The 19412-nt window shown below is 48.6% G+C and overlaps 7 protein-coding genes across 7 annotated transcripts, besides 1 other annotated feature; 4 read left to right on the top strand and 3 right to left on the bottom strand.

Annotated features, from left to right (window-relative positions):
• Positions 1-2436: 2436 nt before the first annotated feature.
• FPSE_10493 (uncharacterized protein) lies at positions 2437-4288 on the bottom strand (the record flags this gene model as incomplete). Its single annotated transcript, XM_009263610.1, has 2 exons — positions 2437-3518; positions 3568-4288. The coding sequence occupies 2 exons, from the start codon at positions 4286-4288 to the stop codon at positions 2437-2439; spliced, it is 1803 nt and encodes a 600-aa protein (XP_009261885.1).
• A 437-nt stretch (positions 4289-4725) lies between these two features.
• On the bottom strand, positions 4726-6498 carry FPSE_10492 (uncharacterized protein; the record flags this gene model as incomplete). The annotated part of the gene is made up of 2 exons (XM_009263609.1): positions 4726-5960; positions 6009-6498. 2 exons carry the CDS (start codon positions 6496-6498, stop codon positions 4726-4728), a joined length of 1725 nt encoding a protein of 574 aa, XP_009261884.1.
• A 1970-nt stretch (positions 6499-8468) lies between these two features.
• FPSE_10491 (uncharacterized protein) lies at positions 8469-9942 on the top strand (the record flags this gene model as incomplete). Its single annotated transcript, XM_009263608.1, has 2 exons — positions 8469-9353; positions 9406-9942. The coding sequence occupies 2 exons, from the start codon at positions 8469-8471 to the stop codon at positions 9940-9942; spliced, it is 1422 nt and encodes a 473-aa protein (XP_009261883.1).
• Positions 8528-8554: a microsatellite.
• Positions 9943-10393: 451 nt separating the features above from the next.
• On the top strand, positions 10394-11107 carry FPSE_10490 (uncharacterized protein; the record flags this gene model as incomplete). The annotated part of the gene is made up of 1 exon (XM_009263607.1): positions 10394-11107. One exon carries the CDS (start codon positions 10394-10396, stop codon positions 11105-11107), a length of 714 nt encoding a protein of 237 aa, XP_009261882.1.
• A 356-nt stretch (positions 11108-11463) lies between these two features.
• Positions 11464-13432, bottom strand: FPSE_10489 (uncharacterized protein; the record flags this gene model as incomplete). The annotated part of the gene is made up of 3 exons (XM_009263606.1): positions 11464-11832; positions 11893-12339; positions 12392-13432. The coding sequence occupies 3 exons, from the start codon at positions 13430-13432 to the stop codon at positions 11464-11466; spliced, it is 1857 nt and encodes a 618-aa protein (XP_009261881.1).
• A 1471-nt stretch (positions 13433-14903) lies between these two features.
• Positions 14904-16117, top strand: FPSE_10488 (uncharacterized protein; the record flags this gene model as incomplete). The annotated part of the gene is made up of 5 exons (XM_009263605.1): positions 14904-14947; positions 15006-15034; positions 15122-15558; positions 15607-15889; positions 15942-16117. The coding sequence occupies 5 exons, from the start codon at positions 14904-14906 to the stop codon at positions 16115-16117; spliced, it is 969 nt and encodes a 322-aa protein (XP_009261880.1).
• A 930-nt stretch (positions 16118-17047) lies between these two features.
• Positions 17048-18929, top strand: FPSE_10487 (uncharacterized protein; the record flags this gene model as incomplete). The annotated part of the gene is made up of 3 exons (XM_009263604.1): positions 17048-18736; positions 18793-18817; positions 18880-18929. The coding sequence occupies 3 exons, from the start codon at positions 17048-17050 to the stop codon at positions 18927-18929; spliced, it is 1764 nt and encodes a 587-aa protein (XP_009261879.1).
• Between the last annotated feature and the right edge of the window lie 483 nt (positions 18930-19412).

The following is a 19412-nucleotide window of genomic DNA, read 5'->3' as shown; positions in this document are numbered from 1 at the left end:
GGTAATTAACTTGATTCTCCCTTTGTCCACTCCAGAGAAACTCTCAATTGTTCACGTCCTCTAACTCATCGTGGTGGGGTATGACGACGGCGATCTAAGCCACTCCACAAAGCCCGGCTTGAGGGAACGTGATACAAGGACATAAGGACAGAGTGACAGAGCAACGATAGCTGTCTAGCAAGTTCCCTGCTGAGTGAGCATCGCCTAGACTGAAAGTTAATGATCTTGGCAAGCCTCAAAATCAGAACCTGCCGCGATACGGACACTCTGTAGTTTCTATCAATTTGTCTCTTATTACGCGAGAGTTTGGGCCATCACTGCAGCGACTTGTCTTGGTCCATGTCGATCAACTCCTCAACTATGTACCCTCGTGATTTCTCGTCGTATTCTGGTTCATCTTTTGGACGCGGCTTGTTCTCCAGTCTGACTTGATCTCTTCCACAAAGATGGCTTTGTCAGCGCCATAACTCAATCAGATTGCATCGAGTTTCTTCAGCCCCCTGTCAGGATATGCGGGGTGATTTCTACAATAGTTAGCGATCTTGATAATCAAAGTGTCGTCTTTTGTTGTTAAATTCACAATTACATAAAGAGTCCGAGCAACTACGTTATCTTACAAAGTCAAACACGATCGCATTAGTTGACAATAACACCTTGGAAAAGAAAGTCTAAGATTGCCCACCATATATCTCTCGAAGACACGGCAACTTTTTATGTACCTATTCAGTCGTCTCCTGCATCGATAGACTCCACGCGTATCCCTGAAGCTTAATACCATTTATTGATGCATGGCGAGCTTCCTACTCCACCGATCTTAACTGCGTCCGTGATGGCAAAACCCGCATGTTACGAGAATATCAGATCATACTGGATTGTACTCAGCCCTTTAGCCTACCTTAATAGTCTACGCCTAAATCTTGTGTTCTATTCTTGGAGAAGGAAGCTATAAAACGTAGCCAGTTCTTTTCGCTCAATTATACAATGTCGAACCACCAACAGTAAGACTTATCTCATGAGAGCGAGAGATTGTACTCAAACCAAGTTCATAATCACATAGTTATACCAACTCTTAGCTGAATCCACCTAATATGCAATAGCTCATGTCAAGGATTCAGATTCACACGTTGCGCTTTCTATATGCGAAGGCGTTATTTTCCCCTTTTTGATCAAAGCGTTTCATACAGAAGCTCGCGTAGTTACTAGTGAAGCGCCGAGAAAGCAGTAATGTCTTTGAGCTGTTTAGCGGACCAATTAATAACTTGAAAGAGTATAAGGAGTGGTCCACTACAGGCCCGGTCCAAAACTGGCGTTTTTACTGCTGTTTTTGCGATGATACAACACGCTCCTCTCTAGGTATCCATCGTATTGCATTGCGATTGAGGGAGTTTTAGCCGGTTCCGCTTTGGGGTGAGTAACAAGATTTCCGATAATCGCATTTCCTGCCGCCGACAGCGGACCAGAAACTGTCTCTAAGCCTCGGGAACTCGGAGTCAGCAATATTAGAGACATTCCGAGGAATTATAAACTTAGTATCCCTCGGCTCGAACAATCAGGTGCTCTTAGAAAAGATAACGTTTTGTCAATGTAGGATTGTGTTGGGGAATACAGACGATAAGATTGGCATAATACCAAGCATATATAACTGGGTTTAAGAAGTATAAAGAAAACAACTTTGATGAGCGAGTTTCGGGACATAGCAGTATCCACCAGAAATCAACAATCGGAGCAATCCAAACTTTTCATTTCCCAATACTACATCTGACTCGTGGCGATCCGGTACCTACTTCCTAGCTTAAGCGAGGTCTCACATTGGACGTGCCGTAATGTTCCTCCTCGATCCGATGACTCTCCTCCTCCACTCTTCAATTTCATGACATTGACAACAAAACCTGGAGCAGGGAATCACTCTAGCAACTTGCTAGCTTACAAGAAAGCATTCTCCATTTGTCCTGTCCTTACGTGATATGAACGAAAAGTGCGGATCCGCATCTTCAAAAAGCGCGGGGGAGTGGATAAACCGTAACTCATGTCCCGAACATGTTTGCGGGGAAAGTGTAAACTATTCGGGATTTATTTAATTACCGTGGAGTATGTAGTAGAGACCTTTCTGTGTGATATGTATATACGGCAGGGCGAGTGGCAATGGCTCATATGATCCAGTGTATGGTCAGGGCATGTTGAAGTTGAACTAAACCAAACTCAAAGCAGAGTGGGAGCACTTTGATACCAACGAGTGACTATGGAGACCAACACAACCTCTTCAACCCCAGACTTTACTAACCCGGCAGTGGAACAGCTCCCCCGCATCCAAGTTAGAGGTCCATCTTGTCCTTTGTGCCGCTGCGAACAAACTTCAAGGTTCCGGTCACCCGGGGGATGTGGACAAAGTCTCACAACAGGTAGATCAGTTCTTCGATCGTAGCGCAGGTACATGCTTCAGTATCCAAAGTCTTCCCACACAACCTTCTCCCCCTGCAACCACTCTTCGAGCGCAGCTAGTAACGCGGGAGCCGTGCATAAGAAGAAGCGGGCGCTCTGGCCCTTGAAGCTTTCGACGTCGCTCGCGCTTACTCGACGCTTCACAATCCGGGTACCAGCCTTCTCCGCTTCGTCCAACAAACTCTCCTTGTCCTTGTCTGACTGTCCCGTGACGAAGAGAGTAGTCGATTTCGCGAGTCCAGGAATACGTGAGAACGTGTCACTGGCAAGGGGTAAGTCTTCGTAACGAAGAGTCCAGAGTAGTTCAAACGGGACGTTGTGCTTTAGAACGGCCGGTGCTTGTGCGAGGACAGGTGTGATACCTACACCTGCCGCGATGAAGATGGATTTAGGACCTTCAGGCTCCAGTGGGATGCGGAAGCCCTCTTCGCCGCCGAAACCAATCACTGGTACCTCGAGCAGCACACGTGAGTTGTGTTTTCTTAGAAAATTTGTCACTGGGCCATGTCGTCTTGTCGTAATCTGTAACTCTTTGCTGTTCTCCGGTGGACTTGAAACAGTAAATGTTCGCACAAAGTCATCGTTGATACTCTGGGGATCATGATCCGCCATGTGACTGTAGCCATTCGATAACTCTGGTTCAAAGTCCAACGTGATGTACTGTCCGGCGTGCCAGTTTGTGATAGGCTGCTGAGAAGACAACTCAAAGGTAAACCGATCGATAGAGGGTGTGATAATTTCCCGATCTTTCAGTGTTGCCGTTATAGCGTTTGGGTTTTCAGCACCCAGATGCGCATCATGCTCTGAAATTAAGTGACGAACAGGTGGGTTGTAGGGAGAGTATTCGCCCAGTGAGCCACGAAAGGGAAGCCCAGACTTGACGAACTTGGCAGAGGTGACTGAGATCTTGACAGCCAGTTTTGTCCTTGCCAGCAAAGAAGAAGCTTCTTCGCCTACAAGTACGGATGCGGTACCAGTAAGGTAGAGAACATTGGCAGTGTTGTAATCAGGAATTGCAATACCAACTCGAGGATTGACCTTGAAGTTACCCAATGTCTGATATAATCTGTTTCCTGAAACTGGAGATTTGTTAGCTTGTGTTATACAGAAATTCTTGAACCGACTTACACTCTGGATATATGAGCTCAACCCCGTCTTCTTCATTCCTAATAACTCGTATGAATCCGGGACTCCCTCCACGATGGTTGGTATCCATGGCATGTCCATTTGTGCTCGACAAGAATAACATGTCTGCCGCTGCAACTATATCCAAAGCTTCTTGAGGCAAGGGAAGCTTCTCAGAGACAAGCTCTGGCTCCATTGCATGTGGTACAACGTCCTTCTTGTTGAGGTACTTGGGACAATTGCCCAGGCTCTCAGTAACCGCCATGGCTAGCTGGACAGTCTTGCCTCCATCGACAGTAGCACCAGCAACCATCTTCCCTGCTAATTTGACACGATCTCTTGTCTCCAGGTCTATAGCCAACCCAGACATTTCCTTTCCATCGCCGTCATTGGGCCTGTTGATGGCGCCTTGCTTCACACCTTCTTCATCAATACCATCCCAAAGAGCTCTGAAGACTGGATCATAACGAGTGTCAACTGAGCTGTTCAATGCGAGGACGTCTTCAGCGACTGGTCTTGCAAAGCCACGTTCTCCGCCCCAGATTGTTGTCCACGGACGGCCCTTGTCATCCAGAGTACCCAAAGCGACCAAGGGAGAATGCATCACTCGCACTCCATAACGATCCGCCAAACCAGGAAACGTAGGATTCTCCATCTTGGGAACCCTCAGTTTCTCATGCATGGCGATTTCGCCCTCGTGCCAGGTTGTTGTTGCGGAAGGCATATTGAAGAAATTTCCGTAAGATTGAAGTAGTTGACTTGAGAATTCGTATTGTAAACCATGCGCGAGGTTGGTGTTGATGAGATTTAAGAACGACAACTTGACCATACTGTCTTCTCGAAATATTGATTTAGTCAGTCATCGGTCATCAAAACGCCGTCTTTTCCAGGTTTTAGTTCGGCTTGTTGACAAATCATCAGCGCTGTCCCCTCAAGGGCGTAGTTGATTACGCTGCGGCAAGTTGCCGCATATATGCAGATGCAGATGCAGCATCAGTACCCCAATGTGTCAGCACAGCACTCAAGGTTTTGGAATTTTTGCAAATATGACGATGTATCATGTCTATTCAGTTACATTACATAACGAAGCCACCTATCAACATCGACCTTCCGCTTCGTAAGTCATTATTAATTTTAGCTTATTCTTACATAGCTGGCCTTTCACCAACCATATCCTCCTCGCTGCGATTCAACATCGTAGGTATAAGGAGGTGCCCTTTCCGGTCTTGCGCTTGCTGAACGGGGCGGCATAGGGTTGGTCAGGTTTCTACGCGGAGGCTCCCGTAGAGGCATCGGCCCTGTGGCACTACGGACAGGAGGGTTGAACTGACGCTGCATCGCAGGTCCATTCTGGTGAGAGGTTACAGACGTCGCAGTGCTAGTACGTCCTCCAGGATTGTAAGCCTGATAACCTCTCGGGCCAGGAGGAGGTGCTTGTGTCGGCGCAAACGACCCCATGGGTTGTGTAAAAGTATCCATCGGACGAGCACTGGGTGCGCGAGCTGGCGGGGGGTAGAACGGCGCATTATTGGGATGCATGGGGCCAGGGCTTTCCGTATACCGACCAGGCATGAATTGCATTGGATCTGACATCGGTTGGTTTGCGGGGTATTGACCATGATTCCCCTGCGAATTCATGGTAGTAGTCCGTGAAAGAGGCTGCTCTCCATAGTTTACCGGAGGGACTTCAGGCACTGGGGATGCAAGTCGGCCATAACCAGCCCCAGACCTAGAAGTGGCCCGAGATGCAAAGCTTGCGATGGATGCCGTGGTGCCTTGCCTGGTTGGCATAGCCACTTGTGGAACTGGAGGGACCTCCGTATCACCTGGTGTTCCTGGACGTGAAGTATAAGGCGGTAGAGTCGTCATGGTGTCGTTGCGGTTGAGCATAGGATGCTGGCCTATCTTGTCGACTGGGCCCACATTTGGCAAGGTCGGGAGAGTAGCAGCGCGGTCAAGATTGAACTTCTCGCCCGCCTTCTTGCTAGCCTTGATCTCAGCTTTCATTCGGTTGGTTTCCTCTCTAGCCAGAGCTTTGTTGACCGTCTTGGTGACAATCTTCATCAGAGTCTTGGTAACCTTTCGTTCACAGTAACCAGAAAGACCGCCATCAGCAGCAGGAATCCAATGATATAGAAAGAAGACCCAAAAAAGAACGGCGGCCAAGAGAAACAGGGCGGAAAATACCCAAATAACCACAGTGAAACACATGCCAGATAGAATCACAGCCTGTTGATAGTCTTCTTCGGCAAGAATCTTGATCTTCTCAAAGAACCCAGTAATAGAGTCGCCAACATTGTCGGCGGTTGGAGTCAATTGTGCCTCGTACACTGACTTGAGCGTAAAGGCATTGAGAACTTGACGGGGGCCTGAGCAGATGATGACACGAATCCAAGCTACGAAAGTAAGTAAAAGACGTCGAGTGACTTATGAGGCAGACTTACCTTGAAAGTTGAAGTATGTGAAGAGAGCGATATATTGTGCGCCCTCCTTACTTTTAGTGAGTTCAGCAAAGACTAAGAACCTCTTCCATCCTTGCGAGCCAAGACGAATTGATTCCCAACGAACAGCCAAACTGTCAAGGTAGGATTCTGCAACATTGCCCCGTCGAATGACTCGATAAGCACGAATACCCTCATAGGCTAGGTTGACAAATGAAAGAATGATACAGATGGAGAAGATCCATTTCGAGACGTCGAAAGAAATGGCAGGGTCGATCTTTGAAGACCAGCGATCGAAAATGAGTAGGTTAACAGCAGTGAAGCTGTCGACGACGTAGACAGCAACTGAGACAAAAAGCATGAGCCAGAGGTAGACATAAGCGAAGACAGTGCCACATCCTCGACTCTTGAAGTCGCAAAGATTGATGTATTCCCATTTCTGATCAGCAATCCCCACGACTTCCTTCTTGCGATTTCCCCAGCAGCATACCATGGTGAAGTAAAGACTGAGTGGCCTCGAGATTGTTTCGGAAAAAGAAGTGACCGGAGGGTATCAAGTTGAAATATGAAAAGCTGTCGTGATCCTTCGCCAGCGAAGGTCGAGTCTGCTACTGTCGGAAAGTAGTTAAAACAAAAACGTGGAAGCATATAAAATGAAAATAAGCGATGATGATGAAGTCTTGCTGCAACCGGTGCGCGAAAGAGTTCTTAGTGTAAGGTCGACCACATGTCGGAAGTATTATCGTAGGTAGATAAAAGTCGGTAGATCGGTGTGTGGACAATTTTCTAATGCTCAAATAAAATATCCCAAAGACAATGAATGTGGTTGTTTGATAGATGGTGCTTCTCAAGACAATAGGCAGAGAGCAGAGAGACAATAGAAGGTGAGGGTATAGGTGAATTGCCCTTATTGGTGGTTTGAATGACGAGATATTGTTTGAGATTCGGGATGAATGGAATGAAAGAATGACGAAAACAGAAAACAGCTGTCAAGACTGTAACAATAATAGCTACAGCTACGCAATAACAAACCCAACGATAATACCAAGAAAAGGCTGGAAGATGAATGGGAAAGAGTCTGGAACTGAATGAGACGGGAATTGGGAATGGGAGGTTTCAAAAGAGAGCGGGAGCGCATGGAAGGGACCAACCAGAAGAGCACCTTCCAAAGTCGAATCGCATTATGATCCAGCATAACTTCAAACATGGGAGGAGCGGGGATTAATCTTCTTTGGTGCAACCCTCTGCTCTTTCCTCAACTCACCTACCTAAGACGGATGTTCATTTCGTGGCGCGATTAACTACAGGTACTAAACCGTCCGCATTATCCTTGAGGTTTCAAGATGATGCAGCCAATGACTGGCTTCCAAGAGAAGAGGCCCGTTACAAGGCGGCTGTCAAAAAGAGTTCAGCGGTCTTGCTCGTAAGGAAAAGTCTGGGCATTGCCGCTGGTATTGGTTCATTTCTTTTGTTTTAGTGGCCGGTTATTCTCCCTCCTCCAACCGCCAGTCGGAATTCGAAAGATCGAACGAGACATCCCATCCAATCAGCGCGATTAGCCGCCCAACTCCGGCGGTAATAATTCAGGATAATAATAACAAATATCGAATGTACTCGTGTCCAGTCAGTACCTGTACGACCACAGCGCGCGACTACGACTACAACTGCGACTCGCTCAGCGTAGTACCATTATGATTGAAACTTGGTCGGTGCTCCCGAATAGACCTCCCAGTTTCAAAAGTGGTTGCATTACAACGAATCGTCACTTAATAAAGTGAAACATGCTAATGGTCGGGTTGCCTCCCCCCGCGTCAATCAATGCCGCAAACACCGATATTCTGATGCCGGAACTGGTCATTGTCTTGGCGCTAAGGGTCGTCGAGAATTATAGAAATCGACATGTAAATCTTCATTTCCCATGGACCAGCACATTAACCACAAAGCAAATCGCCTTGCCGATCAACCTACCCTGCTGCAACGTACCTCGGCTGTGTTTCTTCATCATGGCATTATGACCACTGGTCTAAAATCAATTGCTGGGTATACGCGAATGAACCCAAAGAATAATGGCAAATGACAGCTAGTCGTGGCGCCCGCTGAGCTCTCACTGTGATATTGCACGGACTGGACCCTTTCTTTGTTCGAAACAATCTAAACAACGTCCAAGCGGCAATCAATATACAACCTAGGCTATCTTCACAAGGTTGTGGGTAGGGCGATCATCACGCTCTTTGTTCGAGTTGGCAGGAATAGCACTGCTTTCAACCAAGACAAAGAATTGAGGCATCAACAGTATGGGCACCTCTTCAGTATGTGGCTGAGAAAGCTCTCTTTGTTCACTGTCCAGAAGAATGAGAGGGATATCTCATGAAAAGGCAACACTTTCCTCTGAAAATGTCATAGGATTCAGTAGTAGTTGGTTATCTTATTATCCAAGTAGACATTGTCGCATTTTTCGTCACCATGAAAGCCAAAGAGCCAACGAGCACCGGAGTCCAGTCTGTGCCATATCACGACTACTCAGACGAAGAAGAGGAAGAAGAAGAAGAGCCTGTGTTTGAGATTCTCAGGAAAGCTGAGAATAATGTCTGGATCGTCACCAGACAAGGAGACCCTCGCAAAGAACAGTATCTTGCCAGTCCTAGCCCCTTCGGCGTTCGGCCACGCGGTAATACTGCACAAAATCGCCAGGAAGCTGGTGCGCTGAAGAGTCTTCTCTCGAACCACAATCAAGCCCATACAATCCGCCAGGTTCTCAACCATGAGAATCTGATCTCAATCGCCGGTGTTATGCAGTACCAGGTTTTCACCAGGCAACAAATCCCTGATACTGAAAGGAATGACGTGCAGCTCCTCGTCTGGGATTTCGCTGATGCGGGCAATCTTAGCGCCTTATTTCGCCATTATCCTGTCGACCACTCATCCTTCTACCTCCCCGAATCCCTCTGCTGGCATGTCCTCCGCTCCATGATTCGTGCGGTAACTTGGCTTCATGATGGGAAACGACTCGTGTACCGGCATCAAAGTAGTGATCCAGAAAGCCCTCTACTAATCGACTGGCTGAATGTCAACACGGACTGGTTCTCAATCTTGCACCGGGCTATCGAGCCCAAAAACATTTGGTTCCAGCACCCACGCGGTACCGAGACCTATGGCCAGTGTAAACTGGGCGATTTCAGCACAGCTGCCGTTACAGGCCATGCCGTCGATGGCCGCAACGATAATAAGAAAAACGATGCGCCGGATGGCTCATGTGGAATAGCACTTGCTACAAGACAAGGACTCAAGCCACTAGAAACAGCTCGCGAAGCATTGGAGGGCGACTTGAATTTGGCTGCAATGGGCGAGGTAACAACCCTACGCAGCAAAGAAACATATAACCGTGCTAACATATATCCAGGGAGATCGCCCGTACACGCTCAGAGACGAAATTTGGTCGATAGGTGCCACAGTACTCACCATGATGACAGGGCAGGCGCCTTCTCACTACTGCGAGCACTGCGGATGCTGTCACGTTCGGTTTTGCGAAAGCGGTGGGTGCCTTGAGAAGAAAGCTGCTGCGAAAGGTTGCGATTGTCTACTCGGAGGCTGCGAGCACATACCTGAGGGTGAAGAATGTGAGGACTCCATTAGTCACTGGCCTACTTGTCCTCCTCGTCATCATTGCTCGGAGGTCCCTATCAACATTGATTCGTTGATTGCCCGAGCCCGGTACTCCAAGATGTTGCGCACTCTGGTCAAGGAACTGCTCAACTTTGATCCCAACGGACCCCAGAGGAAGACTGTTCGATTCTTTCGGATGTGGCATTATGCTAGTGCGATTGAAGAAGTGTACAAGGAGTGGAAGACGGAGACTCAAGAGGGACAAGACTATGTCGACATTGATGATGACATGGAGAGAAGAATAATGTTGGCAGACGAGGAGGAGGAGGAATAAGTGGCCTATTGAGTATCTTAACCCATACACAGTCTTGTAGTTACCTAGTGCCTGTCTTTTAACCGAATATACTTGCTTTTGCCGTAGTGATGATTGAGACTTGGGCTGCCGCTAAACAGCCAATGATCTTACACGACCGTCTGTCAATACCTTGAACCAATAAAGTCAAACCTATCACAAGCTCCCCACTTCGGGCCCCGCCATATCGACAAGGCCTTGAACCCAGATGAACCTGGCCTGGACCGACCTGAGCCGTTTCCCCATTTCACTTCAATTCCAACTCAACTCAACAACTGTTCAAGCTTCGACTCGACACAACAAAGCAGGTCATCTGCCCACTTTCCAGACGAACCTTAACCTTGCACAGTTGATTCTCTGAGATACAGCTACATCATTGATTGCCTTGGAGCAACTCGATTCAACAAAACCTCTTATCAACACTCCAATCGTCATGTCCATCTCCCACCCAACGCCTCCTCTCCTCCTCACAAAGCGCCTCACGGCCTTCCTCAACGCGAACCGAACACCCCAGCTCCCCACGCTTCTCCTCACGAGTCCTCACGGCAAGCTCCTCGCCCATGCGAGCCCGCACCCCGTCGCTTCACTTCGAACGCACGCCACCGTTGCCGCATCGCTCCTAGCAATACACTCTACCTCCGCGCCCGCGCTCGCCGCATCGTTACCCGGTTCGCGCACGCCTGATCCCATCGGCAGCTCGCCGCCCGAGGAGGAGGACTTGGAAGAGGACACAGATCGCTTGTCGCAGAGCCAGCAACTCGATTCACACAAGTCAGGCAAGGGAAGAGGCATCAAGCCAGCTACTGTCACCGTCCAGCTTACGAGCGGGACTGTTGTCATACGTCGGTTGAAATGTGGCCTTCTCTTCGTTTGCGTGGGACCTGCGAACCCGGATGCTCTGGAGCACGGCATGCCTAACCTGCACGATCTTCATGTTTCTGCTGGCGATGCGTCGCATGTTGGCAGTCCCGATGGCGCAGATAGCGTTTTGAGTACCGGCGCGCAGACAACAGCCAGTCTTGAGAGCACTGCAGGTTCTGCCGCTGCGGTAGCTGCTCTTCGTCGCCATGCTGCTGAGCTGGCGCGTTGGCTTGACGACAAGCTGGGCACGCTCACCGTTCCAGAGGAGGGCGTAGGTGTGGAATGATGGCAGCGCATTTGGTAATAGCGATTTAGCATAGATGGCGTTGGGTTTTTATTCATCTGAGGGATATGAAAGGGCAATGAGAGCATCGCTCTATTTCTAGGCGTTGGGGATCGTCTACAGAGAGCATATACAATTGGAGGCAATATTGATACGTAGTGGTTTTTTTCTTCTCTTCTCTTATGAGAATAATAATAAATAAGGCCGATGTAAGGCAAAATACTCTATAATCCCATACCAATCCGCTTGGTAAAAACTCCATAACTCATAACGCCTCGATATGCTTTTTGTCCCATGACCCAAAAATTGAAACGCCTCGAGACTGCAGGATTTGCAGTAGCAGAGACCCAGAAAACTACTCACTCGATGCTCATCCGCATAAGACCATCGTGGGTATCAACCATTCCCTGAAAACCAACCCTGCCTTTGTTATTGTTAAGTCGACCAGCCGCAGAGCTACTACCGGATAGGTTGCCCGGTGTGCTACCAGCCTCACTTGGAGCGCTACTACCTGCCTTGTCGCCGCCGTTGCTTCCAGGACGAGAACCCCATGACATGCCATCTCGTTGAAGTGGACTTTGCGTGACAGGTGAATTATGAACACTCATGCCGGGGCTGACAGCTCGACGTTTGAAGCTAACGGGATCGAAGTCATCGTCACCACGACGGCGTTTACTATTAATCTTTCGGGTAATCTCTGCAGCGCTAGGTGGTTGATTGACAGCATTCTGCGGGGCACGAGTGGTTAGACTGCTGCTGTTGTCATGGCCGAACAAGGGTGCACTTACAGTAGCTCCACCGACTGACGGTGAGTCCATCGCCACGTCTTCACTAATACCTGAGGATGATCCTCGTGGGAGGAAAGCAGCAGGAGGCGGTGTGGTTCTGGCACCACCAGCGCCGCTTGGCTCGGGAAATGCATCCCAGAATGGCTTGCCCTTTGAATTCTTGATAGCATGTTGCTTAAAGCTACTGGAAAGGCCCATGGCGATATCGCCCATAATGTCATCTTCTGGAACATCATTCAGACCTTCTTGTTGAATCAATGTAGGCGAAGAAGGGGCCGTGGTTGGTTGTGTCGATTCCGCCGTCTGTTGGGATATTCTGGGCTCCAGCTCCATGTCGCAATCGCGAACTTGCTTGACAACTTCGGCCTCTCGACGAAATTCGGATTCGGCGGGGGTGCTCTCTTCCATGAGCGCAGCTCGGATCCGTGCAAATGTTTTTGTTTTGGGCTTTGTGGTGTCAGTCGTTTGTTCATAGTGTTAGATTGTATAAGTGACGTACCAAGAGATTTCCTCGCCGTGTTACGACTCTCCGAGTAACATTGCGCTGACCATCTCCAATCCCATCCACGTCGCCCATTGCTCGTGCCTCATCGGAGTCTGCACCAGAAATGTGCAATTGATTAGCTTGCCAGCTGATGCTCTCACGCCGAGCTCGTGAAGAATTGCCTGGAGGTGACTTGGATAAAGATGAGCCACTGAACCCCAGCCCCAAAGGCCCACGAGCTTTCTTCTTTGATTGTTTGCGGGGTCGTTGTCGCTGTTGGAAGCTCATGAGGCTGCTCATGGCAGGGGATCCAAAGGTCCCACCAGACCCCGGAGGGCCAAGGCGTGGACCAATCTTATTGACTTGCGGAGTTGTTACGTAGCTCTCGTCCATGTCCTCGTCCATCAGCTCATCGTCATCAGAGCTACTGGACGAATCGGAACCAACCGCCTGGCTCCCAAGCGAGCTGCTGATGTGCATCTTTTCCTGGTTGCCCATAACAGACCATAAGGATGTTGACATTTGTTCCGGTCCTGCATAGTGACTTCTTCGGCTTGGTATATTCATCGCCCTGCCACCAGCGGTGGGCGACGAGTCGGGGGAAGATTCGGCAAGAGTTGAGTGGTGAAGACTGGTGGCAGCTCGAGAAAAGTCAAGACCGCGGGAGCGACGTGGAAGTATATTTGTAGGAGATGCGTATATTTGAGAATGATCGAGTTTAGGCGATAAAGGAGCAGGCTTGACGTATGAATTTGGCGGTGGTGGGGTAAACTCTCGTGGCGGCATTTGTATCGTGAACCCGCGACTTGAGAAGTTGGGACGGCGCGGCGTCACGGGTTGAGGAGTTGGGATACTGGTGTCGTCTTTTGATGTCCGGCGAGATTCGTCGACAATGCGTGGTGAAGGAGAAAGTCGAGAAGGGGTGCCCCCTCCGTCGGACATGGACCGTGTTTTCGTCAGGGGCGATCGAGGGTGACTTCCAAGAGCTGCTGTGTGATCATCGTCCATAACCGCAGCGGTGTCATCGTATTCACCCATACTTCGGAAGCGGTCCATGATGCTTTAAGCGGGCTTGGTTATTGTTTCGTGTCGGTCGAATGGTGAATGAAATGTTGGTATTGCCGGCCCTGATCGCGGGCTTGATCAAGGCGCAATAGGTTTAGTGACAGATATAAATATCATGGCATCAAAGGCTCTAGAGTTCGGTCAATGTTCGTCGCAACAAGTTGGAATGAAGGGATACAAAGCGAGAGAACGCGAGGTATTGCGCCGAGTGGGCGGCTACAGTAGCAGTAAATAGAAACGATCTCTTTTGGGTTTGGTCGCCAATTTAGTCCCACATTCACTTTGATCCAAGGACGGCCCCGCAATTAGTCTGATGTAATGAGCGTCAGCAATGAAACATTGAATCGATCTCGGCAGTTTATCCTGGGTAAGATACGATTGCAGAGATTACTTATGTATGAAGATATTCCTTGCATTTAGATATGTTAGATAATATGTCAGACTCGTCAAGGGTCAAGTATGCCAATTGTAATCTCCGTCACACCTATTCTGAAGAATTATCCTGTTGTGTAAAGAGATAGGCATATCAGGCACATATTCAGCTGCACTACCAGTTAAATACACAGTTCTCATTTCTCTACCTGATCCCTGAGATATCAGAAAACAGAAGAGACGAAATCAATAAGTCAGTTTATGCCGTTTTGCCTAGACTTCTTACACTATTTATTTGTGTATTTCAATGCTTAGGTGGCTAATTTCTGCTAGGATATGTATAACATGCATGTAATGTAGGACAGCCAACCCGTTGCGACAGTACTTGATGATTAAGTACAGATTATTACTGTGCAGGTGTTGTTACAGTACAATGATTTGCGCGGTCAGGTACGGCAGTGAAGAATAGTAAGACACGGGACTTTCGTTGTACTGTAAAACAGAACAACGAAACTTTAGGTCTCAAACCAACCTCTAGCAAACAAAATTACCAAGCAAGATCATCAAGTAGATGCACCTCAATATAGAATATAAGCATCATGATAAAATCTTGGTTATCTGCTGACAATAAATGCTGCGTACCAAATCCCCTGATCCTACCCTACACTTCCACCATAATAAAATCGTGACCTAATTACCCATATCGGATACCTGTATATGGTTAGAATGTTCAGGATGTTTCTCAAGTACACCATGTCGTAGAATTGACTCTTATTAACAAACACGAATTTGTTGGTGGTGGACCTTTTAGTACCTATCCTCGGTTTTGCAGATTTGAGAATGCATTGACGTCAGGCTTGAAAGTGGGGTTGAGCGGAGGCTCAACAACGATTCTTCAACACAAGATGCATCATCTAGATGCAACAACTTCCATCTCATAATTCAACTGACTCTGGAAAACTGAATTTGAACACTTCGATCAATGAGCTTCGCAAGAGCAGTACAACGCATCAAGTCCATTCAAAACTTCCTCACCCGACCAACTGTTCCATATATCTCTGCTGCCGCTGGACAATCCAGATCAATCAACATGGCTTCAACCAATACTGCCGTATATAAATTCAATCATTCGATGTGAGTGTAGACCCTTCAATTGTCATTAGACAAGGCATGTAGGAACTGACTAGACTAGGATTCGAGTCAAGGACCCCAAGGCCTCCAGTATGTTGCAGGCACCCTGATGTCTACACGGACCCTGGACGACGAGTCTCACTCTATACCCACCTTGGCACTCACTGACACCAATAGCTAAATTCTACGAGTTCCTGGGAATGAGCCTTGTCAAGAAGCTTGAATTCCCCGATAACAAGTTCGATCTCTACTTCTTTGGCTACGACTCGCCCAATGCCCTGTCTCACAATAAGAGCGCTTTTGACAGACAAGGTCTCATTGAGTTGACTCACAACTACGGCACTGAGAATGACCCTGAATACAAGGTGAACAACGGTAACCAGGATCCTCATCGCGGCTTCGGTCACACCTGTATCGCGGTCGACAACATCCAGGCCGCCTGCCAGCGAATTGAAGATGCTGGTTACAAGTTCCAAAAGAAGCTTACAGATGGCCGCATGCGAAACATTGCTTTCGTCCTTGACCCTGATGGTTACTGGGTCGAGGTTGTCGCCCGAAACGACTACAAGGAGACTGAGAACGTGAAGGAGACTGACGTGTCGACTTACACCATGGTTCGTTACCTCGATATCCCATTGTCTGAAATGCAGCTAACGAGCTAGAACCACACCATGCTTCGCGTCAAGGATGCCGAAAAGTCCCTGAAGTACTACCAAGAAGTCCTTGGCATGTCTCGCCTCCGCACCCTTGAGAACCCCGAGGCTGGCTTCAACCTCTACTTCCTCGGCTACCCTGGCGATCAACCCTTCCCCGAGGGCCAGGACGACAAGGCCATCACTCACCGAGAGGGTCTCCTTGAGTTGACCTGGAACTACGGCACCGAGAAGGAAGAGAACTTCAAGTACCACGACGGCAACAGCGAGCCCCAGGGCTTTGGTCACATCTGTAAGACAATCTGTGTATGAATAAACGGGTATGAACAAAGCTAATCAGACAGGTGTCTCGGTGGATAACCTCGAAGCCGCTTGCAAGCGTTTCGAGGATATGAACGTCAGCTGGAAGAAGAGACTTACAGACGGACGCATGAAGAATGTCGCTTTCTTGCTGGACCCTGATGGTTACTGGATTGAGATTGTTCAGAACGAGAAGTTTTCTGGAAAGGAGAACTTCTAGACACCTAAATATGGCTATACCGTACTCTGAGCTATTGTTTGTAACATTGACCGAGAGAACGAGAATCAAATTATCGTAAACTGAGTGTTGACGACTGCATCGGCAATTGCATCCGAAATTGAGTGAGATCAACCAACCAAGCGCATGCAGTGGTATAAGTACAAGTGATATGTAATGACAAGTATATGCACTATCAGTGTATTCGCTATTCCACGAATATTCCTTGTGTCTCGAATAGTAGAATGTAAGACTCGAAATGTAGTATAGGCAGTCTTAGACATGCATCTGCGAGCAAGCCTTCAAAAACCAATGGGCTTCATTGTCCGGCACAACCGGGAGGAATTCAGTCTGTGGCACGGACAGTACAAAGCAAAAAGCACATACAATGCATCTGCTGAACTACCCCACGACGAGCTGTGTGTGGCTTGCAGTAGTTAAACCTGGAGAAAATGAGGGGTTGCCATCCATGTCAAGAACATTGATGGTTACTCTTGTTTGCCCCGCCATATAGTTTCCTCCAATACTCTCCCTCATGCAGTAACTCTGACCTCTCACTGTATCACAACAGTACCTTTGGGGCTGCGCACGCATACGAAATTCACCCCCGCGCCAGAGAGCACTACTCCGTGGGATGTTTGCATGCGAGATACGGCTTCTGCATTTCCATTCCTGCCCGTTCTTATTAAGGTGTTTTACTTTGAGAAACGATGATCAAGGGCTGAGTTGCACTCCTGGGATTGGAGGATCATGAGCGGGTGGCTGTTATCTGTCTTGTGGAAGGACAAACAAAGATTACACCAAAAAAGAGAGAACGTCATTCAGTCTTTGACTTCGTAGTACTTATACTAGGCCGCGTGCCCTCTCATCTTTGAGTTTCTTGGGATGCACACTGTCTTTGCAAGTACTCATATATATACCAATTTGCTCATCATGTCTCCTTCAGCTACTTTTGACGCTCCGTCCGGTGGACAGTCCAACCGTTTTCAGATTCTTGTACCGGAAAAGGTTTCTCCGGATGGATTGGCTTTACTCACTCCTCACTTTGACGTCGACGTTCGTAAAGGCCTATCACCTGCGGAGCTCGTCAACTTAATTCCCAATTACCATGGTCTGATTGTACGCTCCGAAACCCAAGTCACTGCCGAGGTAGTTCAGGCTGGACGGAAACTCAGAGTGGTTGCCCGAGCTGGCGTTGGAGTAGACAACATCGATGTTCCTGCCGCGAGCACCCAGGGTGTCATTGTTGTAAACTCTCCCTCAGGCAACATCCTTGCAGCGGCAGAACATACAATTGCTCTCCTCCTTTCCGCCGCTCGCAATGTGGGACAGGCAGATGGCAGTGTGAAGGAAGGCCGCTGGGAACGAAGCAAGCTCGTAGGTGTCGAGGTTGGTCGCAAAACACTCGGCATCATCGGTTTGGGCAGAGTCGGGCTGAATGTTGCTCGTATGGCCAAAGGTCTGGGTATGATTGTCAAGGCAGTCGACCCTTATGCGAGCGCAGATATGGCTCGTCAAACTGGCGTAGAGCTGGTTTCTGGGTTGGAAGACTTGCTCCCTGTGGTCGACTTCTTGACCATCCACACGCCTCTACTTGCTACGACGCTGGATCTGGTTGGTGAAGCAGAGTTCAAGAAGATGAAGAAGACAGCACGCGTACTCAACGTTGCCCGCGGTGGCGTGTATAACGAGGAAGCTCTAATCAAGGCCTTGGACGAGGGCTGGATTGCAGGAGCAGGCATCGATGTCTGGTCTTCAGAACCACTGGTCGCAGATTCAGCAGCAGCCAGACTCAGCAAGCATCCCAAGGTGGTAGCAACACCTCACTTGGGAGCGTCGACAGTTGAAGCTCAGGAGAATGTTTCTATGGATGTCTGCAAGCAGGTCCTGGAGATCCTCCAAGGTGGTCTCCCTACCAGTGCAGTCAATGCCCCGATCATCATGCCAGAAGAGTATCGCAAACTGCAGCCCTCAGTGCAGCTTGTTGAAAAGATGGGTCGTCTATACACAGAACACTTTGTACGCAGCAGAGGAGGCATGCTAGGAGGTCGTCGATTCGAGCTCATCTACCATGGAGATCTGGCCAGTATGCCCAATACCAAGCCATTGTTCGCTGCTCTTGTCAAGGGGCTCGTATCAACGTTCAGCGACTCGCACATCAACATGGTCAACGCAGCGCTGATTGCAAAGGAGAAAGGCATTGTCATCAGTGAGACTCGTGCAGGCGATTCTCCATCGACATATTCCAACCTGGTGACGTTACGGTCATACAAAGCCGGTGGTAACGGCAGCGAGCAAGTAATTGAAGGCTATGCAAGCGACGAAAGAGTCTTTATCTCCAAGCTGGACCGATTCAACGGCGTTTTCACACCAGAAGGAACCCTCATCATCCTACACAACTACGATGAGCCTGGAAAGATCGGGGGAGTGGGGATGGTGCTTGGCAAGCATGGTATCAACATCAAATTCATGCAGGTGGCCAGTCTGGATCCTGAAGCAACCAAGGGAGCTGATACACCGCCTGACCCGAATGGAAACGAGGCCCTGATGATTTTGGGTGTGCTCGGGCCGGTGAGTGATGAAGTTTTGGAGGGATTGAACAACTCTGAGGGTGTGCTTGATGTAAGTCTGGTCAAGCTGTGAGTTTTCGTTTAGGTAGTAGATATACATAGAGGTAGGGAGTTGATTGCCTAGTCAGTCAAGGTAAGCAAAGCCAATTGATGCTTATGTTAGCAGAATTAAGGAAAACAAATAACCCCAAACAGATCCAGACAAACCTATATCGTGTGATGATTCACTAATGATTTACATGTAAATGACTTCATCCGGCTTTAGCCAGTCAAACTAAGGGCAACTCATCATAGCTAAGCAAACGCCTCTTTTTTAGCTTCTGCAACGTCAAAGATTTAGTGGAGTGGCCTGTGCTTTGGTGAACGCATTCGGGGGACCTGGACCTGGTCTAGAGACACATCTGACCAATAGAATTATTTTCTGTCTTCCCTGGCAGCTCCCTGCGTCATCGTGTTCGTGCAGTAACATGCCCCATAATTGCAGGCGGGCTTCAGGCCAGGCCAGGGCACGATCCATGGATGAGGCAGGTAAATTTGAGCTTGTTCGTCCCACTTCTTTTCGCCTCGTTGCTTTAACTCTTGCTCAAACTTCGCCTCTGGGTGCGAAAGGTAGGGTTCTTGGTTGCTATTAAGACGAAAAGACAAATGCTTCAATTGACCGAACAAGCTCTTTTGTTCCTCTTTAGCTTCAATATCATCCGACTCTCGACATTGACTTCCTTAGCACC

This window comes from Fusarium pseudograminearum, chromosome 4 (genome assembly GCF_000303195.2).
Source record: "Fusarium pseudograminearum CS3096 chromosome 4, whole genome shotgun sequence".
NCBI classification, from domain to species: domain Eukaryota; kingdom Fungi; phylum Ascomycota; class Sordariomycetes; order Hypocreales; family Nectriaceae; genus Fusarium; species Fusarium pseudograminearum.
Note: the sequence above shows the minus strand (reverse complement) of the source record. Positions and strands in the feature narration are given on the sequence as shown.